The sequence below is a fragment of the Falco naumanni genome, chromosome 3 (assembly GCF_017639655.2).
Source record: "Falco naumanni isolate bFalNau1 chromosome 3, bFalNau1.pat, whole genome shotgun sequence".
In the NCBI taxonomy this organism is placed as follows: domain Eukaryota; kingdom Metazoa; phylum Chordata; class Aves; order Falconiformes; family Falconidae; genus Falco; species Falco naumanni.
In genome coordinates this window covers 11,813,528-11,829,724 of record NC_054056.1, presented here as the reverse complement: position 1 = coordinate 11,829,724, position 16,197 = coordinate 11,813,528, and the positions used below count along the sequence as shown (strand labels likewise).

Here is a 16,197-nt window from a genome sequence, read left to right as displayed (position 1 = left end):
GGCGTGGGTCCTTCCCCGCCTGTAAACATGGATTGCTTAACTGGGGTCGGGTCTTACTGGGAACTGGCGGGGCAGCGCTGGAGGTTTTGCTTGGACTTTATTGGTTTCTTTCTCCCTAATTCACAGTTTGAATGCCTGCGTGACAGAGTAAGGGCTCGGAGAGGAGAGGGAAGAGCCGGGGGGGGAAGGGAGAAGGCGATGGCGGCGAAGGGCTTGGGCCGCATTATCTTTTTGCTCGCACAAAGTACAAGGCATTTGTTTTGGGATAGTATTTCACGTTTTGTTTCTTGTCCATGAGGCCACCGAATATGATCAACTCCCCTCTGCCTTGCACCACCGTGTGTAAACTGGTTTCGGGTGGCCCCACCACCGAACTGCTGTTGAACACTTTCCATTTGACTCGTCCTTTTTCCTTGGTGTCTTTAATGTCCAGCACGTACATCTGCATGGGTTTGCAGTTCATGCTCTGGTATAAAGGCTTCCCCACGTTGAGGGACTGGGGAGGGTGGTGGCCCAGGCGGCGGGCGATGGGAGGTAAGGAATGGCCGTCGCCTTGGGTAGAGCCCAGACGCGCCGCCGAGCCCGTCTCAGCACCTGGGGACCCTGGGGAAGAAGCCAGAGGAGGGCTCAACGCCGCAGAAGCCGAGGTGCCTTTGGAAGAGAGGGCTTTGACGGCCTCCAAGCTCCTCCGGAGCGCGCCAGGGGAGACGGCCCCTGGGAGGGAGCTGGCGACGTGGGGCGGCGTGTGGATGCCGTTGGTCTGCTCAGGGGGGTTCCTCACGCTCGCGCTGACTGTCCTGCCCTCCACACCGTCCATCTGGCAGATGATGGAAGCTGGTTTCTGCTCCCAGCTCAGGTCGACGGATCCCAAACGCAGGTCTTTCTGCTCCGGCAGCGATCCCCGGCGCGGTGCCAGGGGAAGCCCCACTTTTAGGTCGTATCCTTCAGCCGCGGAAGGCGTGCTGGGTGATACAACCTGCACGGGGCTGTCCAAGGAGGCACCGCCAGCCGCTGGGGCTCCAGGCGATAAACTCCCACCGTTGAGTACAGGGGAACTGTCCCCTCGAGCTGGGGAGAGGCTGCCTTCCCGGGACCCTGAGGGGGTTTGCCTCTGCGCTCTGGGTCGCAAGGTGCCCCAGCGGCCGTTGACACAGGGAGCCTCGTCCGTGTTCCTGACGGGAGACTGAGAACGGTATTCCCGTGTTTCAGGGACCAGGGCGGGCGGCGTGGCGCTGATGGGAGAAGGACGAGAGTTCAAGCTGGGGCTCAGCGGGGCTCTCCCGCTGGGGGCTTGGCTAAAGACCACAACACACTGTCCCACCTGGAAGAGGAGCAGGGATATAATAGGTTACGGATGGCAGGATGATCCTTTGTGCTGTATTGGGGAAAAATTCGGGGGTATGGAGCACCCTGGGCAGGGAATAAAGATCAACGAATGTGTATGAGAGAGCAGAGACCCCACTGCGTCCGTACCCTGCAGGCAGGATGGCACCACAGCTCCGGGGCTCCATGGTCTTCATTCTCCACCTTGAGTGGCTGCCACGTCCAGGGGTTCGCATGCATGTGCAGTAACCAGGCGTCTTTAAACAGCTGTGAAGAAAAGTGGGACAGAGTTAGGAGTCTGGTTTGAGATTTAGGAGCCTGGTTTGCTGCTGAGATCACCCCATCGGAGGCAGGAGAAGTTCTTTGCTGCTGCAGATGGAGCAAGGGTGACCCAGATCAGGATCTGACCACCCAGGAGTGACTACACCCTACCACAGCCATGGACAAATCCTTTCACCTCCACCTCCTACCCCAGTATAAAATCAGGATTAATTCTTCTGAGGTTCAATTAACCTTGGTGACCTGCTCAGGTAGTGCCTGGGGTGTTTCTTTCTTAATTAAAGCAGCTGTAGCAATAGCTAGACAGCTTGTCTGGAAAATCTAAAATGTGGGTGCCCAGATTTGCAGAATAAAATACTCTCTGGGTAACATGACAAGTCCCCCCTCTCCCTAGTCCAGCACCCAGGGCTCACAGTCACAGCAAGACACATGCAGTTCACGCCCAGGATACTTACTGCATTGGGACCACCACAGCCACCGAGGATTAAAATGGTTTCGTTGTCTATTACGATCTGGAGGAGGCAAAGAAGAGCGTTTCAGACCGGGAAGGATGTGAAGCTGTCCCCAGCGCTTTTTGCAAGACCTCCAAGTGCAGAGAGAGCCAGGTTATGGCTTCTCAGCTGCGCAGACGCTGCCGAATTTTGTCTGCCCCGGGATGAGGAGTGGAGCTGGGATGGAGAGCCGGTTTTGCTGGGCCTGAGGCAAAGTGGGATGCAGGGTTCACCCCACTGCCTTGTCCCAAACAGCTTGCAAACCAGTTCCTCTTACAAAGGAGAGCAATTACTTCCTGAAGGTGAGCCAAAGCGCAGGGGACTCGACACCCCTCTTCAAATAAGGGAGAACGTGGAAGGATTGTCTGGGAGGGCACACGCTTGCAGAAATGTTTGTTAGATGCTGGCAGTGGGTGAACTAGTCCCCTAGTCTCCTTTTCCAGTGGGTGGAAAGGCACGTTCAAGCACGACCCACGCGATCTCTTCTGGGTGCCCTGCTAGGCTGAGATGAACCGCGCGCTGGGAACCACTGACCATCTTCCCGGGGACCATGAAGGGAAGGCAAGAATGCCAGCTGCAACAGAGATATCTGCATCAAGCTGGGTGACTCCCACGAGCTCCCTGCCCTGGGCAGGCAATAAAACAGGCGCTGCCAGACCCATGCTTTGAGCGGGTACGATACGCAGTCACTTGAACCAAGAATGAGGAGAGCGGAGCAATCAAAAGGGCCCCAAGCCAAACCAACCTGTGATAACACTTGATTGATCTTAAATGCCATGGGGGATGATTGCTGGGTTAAAACAGCCATTTGTTTTCTAGAAATGCTCATTAGAGTTCTGAGTCATGTGCAAGACATGGCACGGTACCTGCCTAAACGTTAGGGAGATGAAAAGTGCACCCTCACAGAACAGATGGCTTGGGAAAACAAGGCCCCGTCGGGCAAAGGCTGCAAAGATAACTTGGAAATCGGGTGCTAGCTTTCAGGCAACCTGCTGAGAGCTGCCTGGAAGCTGGAAATGAAGCTCTGTCTGGTTCAGCTTTAGCAGTGTGTGTTGGTGCTGAGCTAGTGAAGGAGAGCTCACCTGAGACTGGCCACCTCGTGGGTGAGGGCTGGGCCCGGCGATGTTGGGCTTGGACCAAGCCCACTGCTCGAGATCCAGCACCCAGACATCATTGCTCCTGCAAGGGCGAGACAACAAGCGCTGACAATACAACTGGGCACCCTGGGCATTTGAAACATGGGTTCAGGGCAGAGTTTTATGGCAGAACTGGGTTTTTTGCCAGCTGAAGCCTCAAGGGGATTTGCCAAAAGCAGCGAAGGGTATGCTAAGCCAGCAGGCAGACCCCAAAACCCTGTGGAAATTTCCTTCTGAAATGCTACAAGCCACCCCAGGACCACCACGACACACTCCTCACTTGCAAGAGCACTTGTCAGGCACCCTCACCCCAGACTTACATTTGTCGAGATCCTAGTGAACCCCCAAAGACGATCATTTTGTCTTCAATAACGCAGGAGGAGTGTCCTGCCATGGGAGGGGGGCCATGGGTGGTCACGATGCAGTTCCACCTAGGGAAAGAGAGAGGAAGATATTCACCATCGGGTCAGAAAGGCAAGTGCCAAATGAATGGCAAAAAGAAAAATCCCAGGGACTGGCAAAGTTCTCAAGAACATGTTACAGAGGAAAACCTCCAAAAATCCAAATAATAACGAAACTAATTAGAAATACTAATGTGCTAAACATATTTAAAGCATGACAAAGTCACAGAGCCAAGCTGGAAATATCGCCCCTTTCAATTAAGTTCGCCCTGAATTATTTCCAACGCTGTTTAATTACAGCGTTGTTAACGACACTGCCCAAAAGTGCATTGGATAATTGACACTTTTGATGATGAAAAGTTCTCAGTGAAAAGAGGAACAGGAACCATCGCCGCTTTGATACAACATTCTCTCCTTTCTCACACACAAGCATCAGTGAGAAAGCCTGGTTTGAACCCAGCCAAATGGTGTTTAAAGGGAAAAGGAAAATTCCTGCCATCTCTGTGGTCACTGCTGGATGCTTTCATCCAGGAGCTGTAAAGGCAGAGAGATTTCTAAAATGGTGCAGATACCTGCTCAGGGTGCAAACACCTGCTTTATCCCGTCTCCCTTGGAGGCCCACAGGAGCTGTGAGTTTTGGACTATCACTAAAATCAAGACCTCCAAGAGTTAAGGCTTTATCTTCTCCTTTCCTCAGAAAGGTCTCACTGCTCCCAGCTACATCGATTAAGTTTTTAAAATATTCCCATCAAGATTTCCCACCTGGCTGGCCAGGAGCCCTCCGGGAGCCTGGCATTTTTTAAGTATGAGTCGAGAGCCATATGGAAGCAACCACCAGCCAAGAAGTGCTAGACAGCAGCATGTCCACATCTCCAGTGTGCTTTTGTGGGGTGGTTTTTTTCAGCTTTTTGGTTTTGGTTTTTTTTTTTTGGTTTGTTTCATTAAAAGCATCGCAGACACACCAGGATTAGACACACCTAGGAAACCAGGGCCGTGCATAGCTTCCCAGGCGGGCTCAGAGAGACACCCTCCGGCATTACTCCAGCTGCATTACAGACACATTTTTACAGGATCAAAGCCTGGGCTTTGAATCCAGATGTGCTCTTACCAGTTTTTGGAGGGTGAGTACGTATGGATTTCATCGAAGAACCTCTCTGGCTGGTGCAGAGGGTAAGGGCTCGGCCGCGTCCACCCACCGAAAAGCACAAGTAAGTCCTTGTAGACCACCAGCGTGGCGCCAGCCTTGGGCGAGGGATACGAACCTGGGCAGGGATAGAGAAAAGGAAGGTTAAGAAACCATGCTTGAACACAGACACTGCACTCGGCATCGGTTTCACTGAAGTGTGACAACACAGGGACTCTACCTTTAAAAAAAAAAAAAATTCAGAAAAGAAGGCAAAATTAGAGCTGGGAGCCTGGGAAGAAAACTACTGCCGATTTGTGTCATCATAATTAGTAGGAGCCTGAAAGCACATCTCATGTATGGCAAAACATCTGTCACTCACTGGCAGGAAATTGCTAGCTTTTGAGTGCATCCCTGGAAATTATTGCTTTAGCACAGAATAAAAGCAATAATTACCTCCAAATACCGAGTAACTTCTCCCTAAGGAAGGGGGGAGAACGAATACCAATTCTAGCGCATCCAGAGTCACTCGTGGCAGATCGCTCGGGTACTCACAAGTGGCAGCGTGCACCAAATCACATTTTTTTTTTGTCAAGTGGCACAATTAAACCCTAAACGCTTTGCTGTGTGAATTAAGTCACTCCTCGAGCCCGCAGAAAAAAAGCACTCCTCTAAAAATAGTACTAAGAAACCTTTTGCTTGGCTTGTTTAAGGTTCAAAAGGCTCCGCAGGGGGCAGGGACCTCCTGAGCAGGACCTGCACAAGCCAGATGATGTGACCTCTTGGGCTCGGTGCCATCGTGATTTGCCAAGCTTGGAAAATGCTGTACACCCCAGAAGTTTTCCTGCAGTGCAGCGAAGCGCAGAGCTCACCTCTCAACCTGCTGCTGCTCTGTTATGACCCTGCTGCCACCACATCAGTCCTTAGCTGGCTCAGAGCAAGAGCAACTTCAATGCAACGAGCCCCTTTGTGAGGGTGGCTATCAAAGGATTGGATCCCTTTGAATTTATGTCAGGAAATCGGCCGCAGTCTGCTGCAAAACCAGAAACCCTGCCCACTCCAGCAGCCCGAGGTGCTGTGTCACTACCTTGCTGATGCGTTTGGTGCCAAATTGCTTCCCAGGAAAAGCTAAAGCCTCTCCAGCCAGGGCTGATGTGTCTGAGCATCCTCCTTCCCACAGCTGTCACCAGCACCAGGCAGATTCCTCTACCTCTGCAGTCACGCTTTCAAAATAATTAAAATACATCACCCGAAAAACACGGATGCGCGTGCCCAGCCGTGGGAAGCGGGGGCAGCTCAAGGGCAAGGCAGCGCACGTGGCCACAGAAGCACCGTCACCCTCTCCAAAAAGGCCGATACACCAAACAGACCTCTCTCCTCCAATGTCCTAATAGGACTTGGAGAAGAATTTTTAGCAGGTAATGACATGCAGAACAGACTATTTTTAAAAGAAACCAGAGCAGCTATTTTAAGATGCTGCAGCTGAGAAAAGCAATTTGATTGCGATGGGTTCCAGGTGGTGGGTGGTTAAGAGCCCAGCCAAAAAGCAAACCCCGGCTGGACACAGAGGAGGTGGCTTGTAGAGTGTCTGAGCTTTTCTCCAGGGACAAAGCACATTTTGCTGCTGCTCAGGTATACAGCTATAGGGGAAAAAGGGAAATAAAGCTGTGCAGGAAACAATTCTTCTGCTGTGGCACATATATAGCCTGGCCAGAGCTACACCTAAGGTCTCCTTAAAGATGAGAGTGCCAGAAGAGGGTCACATTTGGTTACTCTTTGTTCCCACATTTGTTTTCCTGGCTCGTTCCGTGGCTGTGTGCAATTCATTAATCCACACCAGCAGGTTTCCAGCCTAAATATTTCCCTGGCAAGAGCCTAAAGTTGCTCTCCCAAGCTTGGCATCACAAGCTAGACTGCTAGAAACATTTGTACCTGACTTGTAGAGAACTGGCTGGCTGGGTTTCTCCACTGAGGATGCCACAAGGCAGCATGGGGTGAGAGGTGCTGGTTTCAAATTGGGGTATTTTAAACCAAAAAAGGTTAGTTAAACTCATCCCAAGATGGAGAAACAGATTGGCACTTTGCTCCGAATGGTCTGGGATGGTGCCACCCTCCTACTGCTGTAACCTGAAGGTCAACCCCAACCTCAGACACCGAGATGGTTCCCAAATGAGTCAACAACAGATAAACAGCCCAGGGCAGAGGCTAGCCCTGGTTTTTCAGGAAGCTTTGCCTGTTATTGGATGTTGTACGGTTGGAAATAAGCGGAGTTTCATTCTGCAATGCAGGAAATAAACCTGGGTTTTACAAGTCAAAGAGCAGTTGGGCTCTCAAAACCTCTTCCAACTGGGCAGCCGGGACATCTACAGATGCTCTCTGCAAGAGACACGCACCACGAGCTTGTTGTACCCGAGAGGGCTTCAGCGATCTTGCATTCGAGTGAAACACGTGGACAAAAAGCAGCTGAAATCTGAGGAATTCATATCGCTTATCCCTCCAAAGCAGAGGGGACCTGCCGGCTGCTGCTGCCACCGTCCTGGGAAGGGCCGGAGCACCCCAAGGGAGCCAGAGCAAAGCTTGCCCTGCCCAGGCAAAGGGGGAAGGCGGCCGGCAGCCTTTGTGACTTCAGGTCTCAAGTATGCAGAGAGCGCAGGGACGGGAGCAGGGACATCAAAGGGACACCGCTCCATTACATGGGGCGCGTAACAACCTGCTCAAAGTCCGAGCTCTTGAGAGGATGTGCCGAGCAGCGTTTCAAAGGCCAGCAGGAATGTACTTGACACGGGAGGGCTTCTTCCTCTCCCGGATTACGCTTGCAAATGAAACGGCTTCTGTTCCTCACCAGGGACCAAAGTGCCTGCAGAAGAACATCGTTAGCTAATTGCACTGGTTTCTGCTGCTCCCTTGGTCAGAGGGCAGAGAAGACTCTTCCTGGCTGGATTTCCAAGCTCCACACCCTGGTAACACCATCCAGCCTGGTATCTGATTATCTTTCCTTGGGGATAAGAATTTAAGCAGGCAGAGAGTGCAGGCACAATTAACTACTCCTAAACATAGAAGGCAACATCTCTTTACAGCTGATGCTGTTTATTCAGTCAGAATGAGCAGCTAAAAGCTGGTCCGAGTTTTTTTTTTTTTTCCAGTTGATGGATTTTCCTGGCTCGCAAAGCAGATACATACTTTTCAAAACACAAACACAGATCTCCGGCTTCCACGGATGTTTGGAAGAGAAATGCTAGCCTCTGATCGCTTCTGACACAAGCTCTGGATGCTATCTATTTAGGATCTGTCCTTATAAGCATTTTTTAAGCCCATTTATTCAGCCGTCTAATGCAACTGGAGCAGCATGCGCAGAGATCAGCGGCCACAAAATAAAAGCCTGGCTGTAAGGGCACGTGTAAAACTGATTTCCAGATGAGCCTTTTCCTATGGTAGGTGCAGCCCCGAGCAACTCCAAAAACGAATACCAAGTGCAGCTTAAAATAAAAATGAAGTGGGGAAAACAATCACAAGGTGCCCAATTTGATGGGATTACCCAGATGAAAGGATAGGTTCAGATCGATATTGTTTGGGGAAATGTTGTAAAAGAGATGCGCTGGAGTGAGCCAAAGGTTTGCACCATCCTGGGGGGAAGAGTTCTGGGGTTGCATCAAGGGGATAAATTTTGGGGAATTTTATTACAACAGAGGCAGATGAGACTAGAGCTACCAATAACAACCAGGAGCCGCTACTGCCTGATCTGCTGGATTTCTCAAGCCACCTTAGCTCCAGCAAGGGAGGATGCTATTCTCCCTACAACTCCAGTGAGCTGATCACCATCATCGCCAGCTGATTCCATTTACACAAGATGCTAGGATAAACAAAAACAGGCCCACAGCCACATTTCCAATTTCAAAGCTGAGAAATTAAAGCAAGCTTGTCCAGCAACCAGTGGATTTCAAGGTGCAAAGGAAGCCAAGCTCCCAGGTTCAAAAGCCGCCCGCAATCTGCACACCAAAGGCATATGAAACCTTCCTGGGGAAGGGCTCGGGGCTAATAGCCACCACCTGCACCAGCAAAAGAAGGGACAAGGCAATGATCCTGCTCCACTGTGGCTCAAGCCACGCTGGAAACACAGCAGCTGCCTGCCAAAGCCAGCTGCTCACTGTGAACAAATTATATTTGTTCAACAAATCAGGTCCCATCACAAGGACATGCTTAATTTGGTGGGCACATGAGCAATGGAGCACATTATAATCCCAAAGAAAAAGCTAGAGGGAGAAGCTGAATCTGCACAGTAAGGTATGAAAAGCAACATTTGCTAGTGACTGGTGCTGGTGCTTCCCAAATGGTTTGTACCTCTGCAAAGTCAGAGTGTTTCAGTATAACCCACCTGCCGAAGAACAAAAGGCTGTGCAGGATTTCACCCCAAGGAGCTTGCATTGCTTAGAGAGAGTCAAAGAGAAGCAGTAAAAAGCAAATTCCTTTTGAGAAAGGAAAAAAAAATGCACCCAGCTCTTGGATGTCACAGCAGAAACAAGGCTAAAAGGATGGCTTGGACTTAATGCACTCTGCCTCCGACTTACAAAAGCCCTGTCTCAGAGCTCTCCTCGCAGGAGCGGTACCCTGTCCTGTTGCTGTTTTAAACCATGTGCAGCTCTGGGGGAGCGGCATGCAGAATGCAGAGCTCCTGCTCTCCCCCCGACCGCTCAGCAAGAGGGTGAAACCTGCTGCGCCGCCTCCAACTGACCGGCAGCAGCCGGCCTGATGCTCTGCCAGGATTTATTAGCCCGGCATTTAGGCTGGCAGACTTAAAGATGCCAAATCAGAGGTCCAAATCTGCAAACCTCATCAACCCCAGCACCATCATCTACCCTGGTCAAGGCATTACCTCGACTACACTCCATTACGCGAAGGTCCATCCCAAACTCACATGACAGCCTGAAATCCCCAAATCTTTCCCCTTCGATGGGAAGAGAAACCAGAGAAGGAAAATATAATAAATCCCTCTGCTTCCCAGGCCAGCCAGGATTTTTCCACAGCAGTCTGCAGATTTGCCCAAAAGCTTTCCCCCTGCCAGCAGTTTGCGAGGTTTCACAAAAGGCAGGCAACAAGCTGGTGAGCAGGGGTCCAGAGGCTGGAATGCAGCGTGACCAGCAGAGGATGAGCATCCTGGCAATCCCAGTATTAGCATCGGATTTGGGAGACACCAAAGGAGAGCCCCTGTGAGAAGAGCGGACATCTCCACAGCACATCGCACACCAGCTCTTTTCCAAGTCAAACCCCAACATTGAGGACTCACTGGTCAGCAGTCTCAGATCCAGCATCTGACATTCACTTGGTTTTATCCCCAAAATGTTCAAAACAGGGCACTGGGACTATGAATATTTTCAAGACCAGCTTTAGTTTGGCCTGCCTAAATGTTAAAGCTTTTAAGAGCCAGGAAAGTATCATCTTCCCTTACCAAAGCCACATGCGATTTAGTGTTCCCTCAAATCTGACTTAAAAAAAAATAAAATTCCTTGCTCAGAAGTAGACAGGAATTCAGTTTGTAAGAGTTTAAAGAAAAATTAAACAAGATGCAAGTTGTCCCCCCAGCAGGGAAACAAAACCTCTGTAGACACATACATCTGCTACCTACAAAACACCCCTCAGGTAGCAGGGGAAATATTTGTGCACAACTGGGAGGGTTTTTTGCAGTTTAGGGGCAGTATGTAACCAAACCACAGCAGCCCCCCTGACATTTCCACACAGAAAAGTTTCCACTGTGCTCTCAGTGTTGCAATCCCACCCTGCAATAACACAGACCCATGGTACAAGCCCAGTCAAACCCACGGCGTCAAACCAAAGGTCTGGTTTCCTGCAGTCTTTACAAGGTGGAGGCAGAAATCCCCGTCGTGGAGGATAAGTCACCTCCAAGCTTTTGCAATGTTATAGTCTTTTTTTTTTTTTTTTTTTTTAAACCCAGGAAATTCTTACATGCTGTGACTCCGAGCCCGATAAAGCTGTTGAAAAGAGGTAGTGTCCTCTGAACCCTGTGCAACAGGATTACTGAGTCACTCTGTGCTAATGCTTGGCAAAAATGTCCTTACACAGCAAGCTGAGCAAACAGCAATGAGATAAGAGTGCCAGAACACCCCGGAGCTTTGCCCCCTTATCTCTTAATAGCTGCAAATAAGCACCGCTGCAATTCATGCACCTCGATGCTGCAGGAGAGGTTTTATTGGAGTCCACCCTGGGTGTTTCTCACCAGCAGCATCGCTCCGAGGTGCTGTGAGGTCATGCCATGTTCCCCTTCGCAATCATCTCACCTGGTTTTGGGAAATGCAAATTTGGCCCTGCGGTAAAGGGTGCCGCTGTTGCAAAAGCTGTTTTTCCCTCTAGGTGGGTGGAATCAAAAAGCCAGCCAGCAATCCACCTCTCTCTGCTTTAATATTTGGGTTTTTTTGCCCCCCCGCCCCTTCAGTGATACTGTACCCTGTAGACTTTCAAGTGATTTGAGTAACAGCCTGACATCCTACACAAAACAGCTCTGATGCCAATTAAAGAGCTCAGCGCTTGCAGAGAAAGGGTTGATCAGCTCCTGTGACTTGTCTTCCCTCCAGGAGGCAAACGGAGGGATGGAAATTGCTGTATCAGACTACACAACGCCATAATAACCAGCTAATTGTAGGGAAGGGACCGAGGTATGTGTGGGTTAGCGGAGAAGCGTGCCCCAGCTCTGCTGAGCTCCACACTTTTTGCTCAAGTCACGCTCCCGTTTCGTTTGCCACAGCACGAGGGAGGCGGCAGAGGCATTTCAGACGTCCGAGAACCCCCAAATTATTGGCATTTCAGGAAATGGCTGCTGTGTAATTTGGTGAGGTTATAGCTACCACGGGGCTAAAAAAACCTCAACCATCCTTTAAAGAGCATCCTGTGGGCACAGGCAGAAAAGTCTACTGGAGTAAACGCAAAAAGCTCAGCGCTGGGAAGAGCAGGGCTACGCTTGTCTTGGAATTTGCTGCAAAGAGAATGCAACTTCTTACTGAAAACAAAACACCTACCTACTGAAAACCCCAGTATCACACACAAAGGGACATTCAGTCCGGCTCTTTCCATCTTCCTTTTAACCAGCCCTTCCCTCACTTGCTGTCTTCCCCCTTATTTTCATTTGCAAGCCGTCGGTTCCTGCACTACGCTTTCTTTACACAAGAAGTGTGCTCTTCTCCCTTGTTCTGGTAAATCCAGTGCTTAATGCCAAACTCGCTAAATATTTCAAGTCAGGAATAAATATTCACCTTTTGGATCGCAAACAAGCATGAGCTAGTGCTTCGTCATTCCGCGTGCCTACCGGATTTAAGGAGATTTTTTTTACTGCAGCTGCTTTTGTGAAAGATGTAAAATCAGGCTACGTAGCGCGAGGGTTTAAAGAGTCTTTGAAAGGACGTCACGCTGGCTAGGGTATAGACTGCAAAGGGAATATTGCGTGTTTAGTCTCGAGTATTGCATACGTAACCTTGGTGGACAGGGTCCTTCAGGCAAAGGCTTCAAGAAGGCAAACCTCGAGTCGGGAGGCGTGCCTGCTGGCTGGGTTGCCTTGGAAGGAGCTCTTGCCGATAGATGTCAGCATAGCCTGCCCGAAGCCTCTCAGCAGGACCTTTCCGAAGGCTCCTCAAAGCTCCTTCCCCAGCTGATAAGAATGATCTAGCCATGGGATAGCAGGGTTTTCTTGCACTGACCCCAAAACGGAGGTGCCCCTGATGATGGATGTACCTGCCAAGGAAGGATGGCTTTGTGAGGGACCCGGGAGGTGAAAGGAATAACTTGATACAAAATGACCAGGGAGCTCGTGGTCAGAGAAACCTCTATCGCACCTCGGTACTTCCGCAACGGCCGGGATGACAGCACCAGCCTCAGGCAGGAGCCGATTTCAGGCTATCAGCTTCCTCTCTGGTGCAATGCATTAATTATATCCGAGACAACACCAATGTAAACAACCAGTGTGTATGTGGCTGGGGCGCCTGCTTGCATATTTTTAAGCCTCCTTTCCTGAAAAGGAAAGAAAATAGGTGGTTTCACAGATGCCTTGGCTGTTCTCACAGCCTCCCGACACTTTGCAAATACCTTGGCTCCAGTCAGCCAAACTCCGACAAGCAGGTATCTGCAAGAAATTAAATTCTCCACAGGGCTGTGAAACCAACTGTCAGGAAAAACACAGACCCCTGAAAGTAAAACAAATTAAAAAACCTCCTTATAGAAAAAATAAGCTCTTGCAAAATCAACCCTAAGTTCTGCTGAGGGAAGTACTGGTTTGAAAGATTACAGGCTTGCACTTTGAGACCATGAAGAAGCAAATTGTTCTCCAAGCGCTGGCTTTCCCAGGTGGAGGAAGGAGTTTGGCAAGAGAAAGATTTCTGCTCATCATTTCAACAGCAGGTACCCAACTCTCAGATGTGTGAGACCTTCAGAAGTTTCCAAACTCATTGGGAGCTACCAGATGCTAAGCACCACCACCAAGACTCCACTAGTTATTTGCCTATATAAGGACTCCTAACCCCACAAACCTATTTTTACAGATTATGGACTTCTTATTTACCAACAGGGCTACAAATAGTTTTCCCCAATTTTGGTATAGCACACTCGTCGGTAGTATTTTCAGATGGCCTAGGGGTCATGTTTAAAATGAGCGCGTACTACCCACGATGCTGAAAAGCAGTGTGCATCAGCCAGCCCTCGCCCGGTCCCTGCTCCAGGCTACCTTTGTGCATCACAAACGGGCACCAGCGAGGCTAAAAATTCTCTGCATCCTTCCCGGAGGCTGATAAAGGCAATAGTGGGAAAAATTCTTCCGTTAAATCTCGGGAGAGATCTGCGCCCAGGGAGCTTTTCTCTGAGAATCTAAATCCGACAAAGTTAAAGCGACAAGCTATTTTTCATGCCGTTCTGCTCAATCCATGCTGATAGTGTCTTAAGAAGGGCTGCTCCACACAGATACATGCAAGAAAGCTTCTAGAGTGACAACTGCCATACAGGCTGATTTAAAATCCTGAATAAATCCCTCTACCTTTCATCATTCAGGAGACAAGAGTTTTATCGAAACCATTCCTTATTGAGGCTCTTGCTCTATGAGATGCGCAGACTTGCTGACTTTACCATGGCAAGGTCGCCAGCTCCCGTTTGAGTAAGCACTCCCAAAAAACTCCTGGCAGCTCTGCTGACCAGCTGGATGTCTCCTTTTGAACACAAGACAGACAGGGTGGCAGCCAGTGAAATGCAACAAGGAAAGGCAAGTAAAACCAGCTCCCCTCTTTCAGGGCTGTCTTGACTGCAGCCTATACAGAGCCCAGGTTCTCTGTGTCAGGGATCTCAACAAAAGAAATTCAGCATCCTATGGACTAAAACAAACCCACAGGCTCAGGGATGAATGGATGCATGGGATCTCCTTGCCTGACTCCACTTCTGCACCGAAGTACAGATGCTCAGCTTACCTCTTGCCTTATAGAGGACCACAAGTCCCTGGACCTGTACTGAGGGAAGAGGAAAACCTGATCATCGCTTAAAACATCTTCGAGCCACCTCTCTCCCAGCTTCCTCTGTTGCTTTTTCCCTTTCGTACTCCCCCGCATCAGGCTGAACTGTCCGAGGCAGGATAGCAGGGCATCCAAAGGGTAAAGCATCTTCCCCTGTGGAAGCGCCATGGTCAGACGTGCCTTGCTGACCTGCTGACAAAAGCAGGCGAGCCACTGCTCCGAGGAGCAAATTTCCCATAGCAGGGACTGTTTTCCCCTCCATGTTTCACCTACGGATAAAAATTTGCTGAATTTCCAATGATCACGGTGCACTGAAAGCAGGGAACAGGAGAAAGAAACTACCAGTTGTTTTGGCTGGCTGATGTAAAACCATCTTTACCAAGTCTCCAAGCACCACTGTGACAGCTCGTTAGACACAAGCTGGCTCTGCTGCCACTGGTCCCAAGTCCTGGGCCCATTCCCACCTCCATGTGCAGGTGGGCGGGTTGGCATCTTCAAAGCGATTTCTGCCTGCCTCCGGCACCGCATTCCTGCGATGACGCACACGCTGATACTGAAGAGGCAACAACAGTAGCATCCCAGCATCCCTGTGGACAAGGTGAGGACCAGTCACTCCTTATTTTAATTGCTGAACAGGCTCTGTCCCCCATCCTCAAGCTGTAAGAGAGGAATGAAGTTATGGAGTGACTTTATGACCTCTGCAGATATTGGGAGCAATTGGAAATGCTCCAGGAACACGGCTCGGGTGCACTGATAAGGATAACTTACTGAAGGCCAGCTGGAGCAAGGGGCAGGTGGCAGCCAGGCATGATTCAGGGAGGAAGGAATGGAGAAAGCCACACAGCAAGATGGTTTTCAGGTGCGGTGCTCAATAGGAGGCACAGGTATATTTTTTACCCTGGTAGCAGTAGTTCACATCCAATTCCCATCACACTGAGCAGCTGAAGAGTTTAAGGGCTTTACTTCTGAAGCATTTAAACAACCGGTCTCTCCAAGCAGCTGCCTTTTTTTTGTAGGGAACAGATTTCCCAGGCAGAAAGCCTCCAAGAGCCCTGGGAAGAAGAGAGGAATCTTTCGGCTTTTCCTGCCTGTGCAGGATAGATCTTTGCAAACAGATCACATGCCAAATTTGCACGTGCACTTTCTACCTTTGCATCCCTGGTGTAATCCATGCAATGCTGCTGGGTCAGCTATGGCAGGGTGTCCATCCCATGGGGCAAGAGCTACCCCGCGCACAAGAAGCAACGCTGGATGAGCAAAATTCGGAAGACAATGGATCGAGATGACAAGCTGATCAGAGGTTAAAGCGCAAACAGTCAGAGAGGCCATGAGAACGGTGGAAGACAGGGCCTGGGCAAATCAAAGGGAGGGTAGATGTGCGTTGTAAACCTAAACCCACTCAGATTAGGCACCTAATCACTGCCACAGAGCAGTCCTATTGAAACCAAACAGCGATGGATTAATCCTGGAAACCAGCCTTCCACGCACAAGCAGTGCTTTCCCAATGAGGTGTCACAGCTTTTGAAAAAAAAAAACACCCCAAAACCAAAACCTCAAACCTTCACCTGCTGATTCTTCATCTCTTGCCCTTGAAATATTTCATATTTAATAACACACATTTCACGAGAGACATTTTTCAAAACCACCCAAGCAAAGAAAGAAGAAATTAGCATCCTGTCTGCCTCACACAGGCTGAGGGACCAAAAGGCACTGAGAAACCCCCGAGCACTGCAGAGCTCAGAGCCTGCCAAACAAGCTCTGGGCGCGCTCTCTGGAAGGGCAGTAATGAAGTTTAAACTCTATATCCAAAGATGTTGCTTCCTTCGGAGAGCAGGGCATAGCCTGCTGTTTCCAAGTGCAGCAAACCCAGCTCCCACTCCCTGCAATGTTATGTTTTGCAATATAAATTGTTTAACACTTGCACAGACGCGGTTTTCACCTGGGAGCAGCAGG

General features: G+C 49.9%; 1 protein-coding gene across 2 annotated transcripts in view; it reads right to left on the bottom strand.

Moving 5' to 3' along the window:
* Positions 1-78: 78 nt before the first annotated feature.
* The window catches only part of FBXO42 (F-box protein 42), a 48,181-nt gene continuing 32,062 nt past the window's right edge, over positions 79-16,197 (bottom strand). For both annotated transcript variants that reach the window (XM_040588986.1, XM_040588987.1), the window contains 6 exons: positions 4,739-4,892; positions 3,550-3,660; positions 3,176-3,272; positions 2,058-2,114; positions 1,474-1,590; positions 79-1,321 (listed from right to left, as the gene is read on the bottom strand). In XM_040588986.1, coding sequence (XP_040444920.1) covers positions 224-1,321; positions 1,474-1,590; positions 2,058-2,114; positions 3,176-3,272; positions 3,550-3,660; positions 4,739-4,892 — 1,634 coding nt within the window. In that variant the 3' untranslated portion in view covers positions 79-223. The remainder of the gene's footprint in view (positions 1,322-1,473; positions 1,591-2,057; positions 2,115-3,175; positions 3,273-3,549; positions 3,661-4,738; positions 4,893-16,197) is intronic.